The 3,243-nt window shown below is 40.1% G+C and overlaps 1 protein-coding gene across 1 annotated transcript in view; it reads left to right on the top strand.

Moving 5' to 3' along the window:
- The first annotated feature begins 2,857 nt into the window (after positions 1-2,857).
- The window catches only part of LOC107573834 (cell division cycle 37 homolog (S. cerevisiae)), a 9,442-nt gene continuing 9,056 nt past the window's right edge, over positions 2,858-3,243 (top strand). The window contains exon 1 of the mRNA XM_016260283.1: positions 2,858-3,214. Coding sequence (XP_016115769.1) covers positions 3,107-3,214 — 108 coding nt within the window. The 5' untranslated portion in view covers positions 2,858-3,106. The remainder of the gene's footprint in view (positions 3,215-3,243) is intronic.

Raw genomic sequence — 3,243 nt, 5'->3', positions numbered from 1 at the left:
CTACAGCGGATCTAAAATATTCATAATTAATTATAACTAGTTAAGATTAATTATTCATATTTCCCATGAGCTGATTCGTTACAGGTACTCGTCATCCAGTTTTTTTTATCGACTATGCATTCCGTTAGTTTTTGAAATTGTATGTTTCGCCGGACCGCGAAGAAATATAGAGCTGAGTATAATCAGCATAACAGTGAAAGCTAACTCTGTGTTTCCTGATGATATCTCCCAAGGGTAACATGTAAAGCGTGAAGAGTAACAGCCCTAGTACTGAGCCTTGAGGTACTCCATACTGCACTTGTGATCGATATGATACCTCTTCATTCACTGCTACGAATTGATGGCGGTCAGATAAGTATGATTTGAACCATGCCAATGCACTTCCATTAATGCCAACAAAGTTTTCTAGTCTATGCAAAAGAATGTTGTGGTCAATAGTGTCGAACGCAGCACTAAGATCCAGTAGCACTAATAGAGAGATACAACCACGATCAGATGATAAGAGCAGGTCATTTGTAACACTAATGAGAGCAGTCTCAGTACTATGATACGGTCTAAATCCTGACTGGAAATCCTCACAGATACCATTTTTCTCTAAGAAGGAATATAATTGTGAGGATACTACCTTTTCTAGTATCTTGGACAGAAAAGGGAGATTCGAGATCAGTCTGTAATTAACTAGTTCTTTGGAGTCAAGTTGTGGTTTTTTTAATGAGAGGCTTAATAACAGCCAGTTTGAAGGTTTTGGGGACATATCCTAATGACAATGATGAATTCATAATAGTCAGAGGAGGATCTATGACTTCTGGAAGCACCTCTTTTAGGAGCTTAGATGGAATAGGGTCTAACATACATGTTGTCACATCCAAAGCGCACGGTGCGAGTAGGCTACCAAATTGAGAAAGCACTGTCGGTTTTGTCTTAAAGGGGTCAAATGATGTAATTTCAATACTTCCTTTCTCTTTGGAGTGTTACAAGCTCTTGGTGCATAAAGAAGATCTGTAAAATTGCAAAGACTAAAGTCTCAAATCCAAAGAGATATTCTTTATAAAAGTTAAGAGTCAGCCACGCCTACCTAAAACGGCTCGTTCTAACACGCCCCCACATGTCTACATCACTATGTGGGAAGATTTGACTAACGCCGCCCAAATGTTCACGCAAAGAAAGAAGGCGTAACTTTTATTCTCGCTGTAGTATTGTTGCCGCCGCCGCCATGTCATGAAGGCGCTGTGTTTCATTGTGAAAGCGAAACTGCTTTGTTTGGTCTTCCAAAAGAGGACACGACTAGAAATCAGTGGTTAAGTTGTATTTACAACACTGTTCCAGAACACTTCAACCCAAATATCCAGATGTGTGCAGCGCATTTTATGGAGGATGAGGACTGTTTCCTGAACCAGTAGCCTACACTGCGTCTGTGGCACAAAGGCTGTTTCTATAAAGTGGGTCAGTTCCAACTTTGCAAGGACAGTCTGGCGCTTCTGACTCACAGACTGCAAGTAATGTTTTTTATATTTAAAGGATTTGCCACTGATGATTCAAACAGAATTGAGCAGTGTAGAGTAGGCTTGTCATTTCTCCGATCACAAATGCAGACATGGTTTTATGTTTACGCAGCGCGATACGCAACGCGTAAAAAGACAGTACAAGTCTTTATAATCCATAATTATGTCCTCACTGGATGCAATGAATGCCTGGTTTATAATGGGTTTTAATGTTTTTGTCTCGTCGCTCCGGCCGGACAGGGCAGCACAGTATGGTGAGGGGCGTAACATTTCCGTCACACGCTTGAGGTATTCAGCCAATCACAACGCACTGGATAGCTGGCCAATCACAGCACACCTCGCTTTTCAGATCGATGAGCTTTGTAACAATCGAGCGTTTCAGAAAGGCGGGGCATAGAGGAGAAACAATAATGTACAGTATGTGGAAAATAATGTGTTTTAACCTTAAACTGCTTAAACACATTTCATTACACCAGATAATGTTCTTTTTAGCAGCATCATATGACCCCTTTAAACTAAACTGAACTGAGCTGGATGTTGACATCACTGAATTCAATGATGAACTGTCTTTAACTGAAAAATGAGTGTTTACTATTGTCACTTTGCATTATTGACACACTATTTTCCTAATTAATGCTGTTCAGTTGCTTTGACACAATCTGTATTGTTAAAAGCGCTATATAAATAAAGGTGACTTGACTTGCAAATGTATCTTACTATCTACAACCAAATGTCTGTCAACTTGTGTCTGTGTAATTCAGAATTACATGAATGTGCAGCGGTTTGTACAAATAGAAACATGTTTGTTATTACAGATGTTTTTCTTTTGCATTAGTGTATCAGAATGTGCGCATTCAACAAGGAAGATGTGCATTTGTGGATCGAGTGGCACGCGTGCAATAAAATAAAATACTTATAAATGCATTTATTAAATGAGTTCTTTGTAACAGTAAATGTGGAATGTGCGTCATGATTTGATTTGTATTTCACATGATGTTTGGAGGATCAGTGACCTCTGACCTCCAGCCAAACCAGGCTGTGGCTCCTCAGCGGATCCGGAGCCCCATCTGCTGGCTCTCACTGACCAGCATGCTGAAGTCAACTTCAGAAATTATTCCAATAAAATAGCAGAGGGGTAGATGTTTTCTTTTAGGCATAAATATCTTATTTGATAGTTTTTCATATTTTATAGTCTTATTTCATATATAATTGTTTAGTCTGGGAGGACTATACGTTCATGGTTCAGCACACACGCTTCAACAGACCTGATGATTAGATGATAATTATTAAAGTCATTGGTTTAATAATAATAATAATAATAATAATGTCAGGACAGGCGTGAGTTCGGCTCTAGACAGTGACGTCCCGCTGATTCGCGGCGCTCGGTGATGGCGTCACGGTAAGCGGAAGTGAAGGAGATTTCCAGAAATAGCGGCGGGTGCGCGAGACACACAAACAATAAACAATAAAAAGGAATATAACAATAATAGCTCTTATAATAATAATAACAACAGCGAAACCGAGTGGTTGTACGCGGCTTTATAACGGAGGCAGGCGCGTGACTGACAGAATCATCATCTTCGTGTGATTATTGTCTGTCTGTCATGACGACCATCGATTACAGTGTGTGGGATCATATCGAGGTGTCCGATGATGAAGATGAAATACATCCAAACATCGACACACCGAGTCTGTTCCGCTGGAGACACCAGGTGTGTGTGTGTGTGTGTGTGTGTGTGTG

This window comes from Sinocyclocheilus grahami, unplaced genomic scaffold (genome assembly GCF_001515645.1).
Source record: "Sinocyclocheilus grahami isolate Dianchi unplaced genomic scaffold, SAMN03320097.WGS_v1.1 scaffold2046.1, whole genome shotgun sequence".
In the NCBI taxonomy this organism is placed as follows: Eukaryota; Metazoa; Chordata; class Actinopteri; order Cypriniformes; family Cyprinidae; genus Sinocyclocheilus; species Sinocyclocheilus grahami.
Note: the sequence above shows the minus strand (reverse complement) of the source record. Positions and strands in the feature narration are given on the sequence as shown.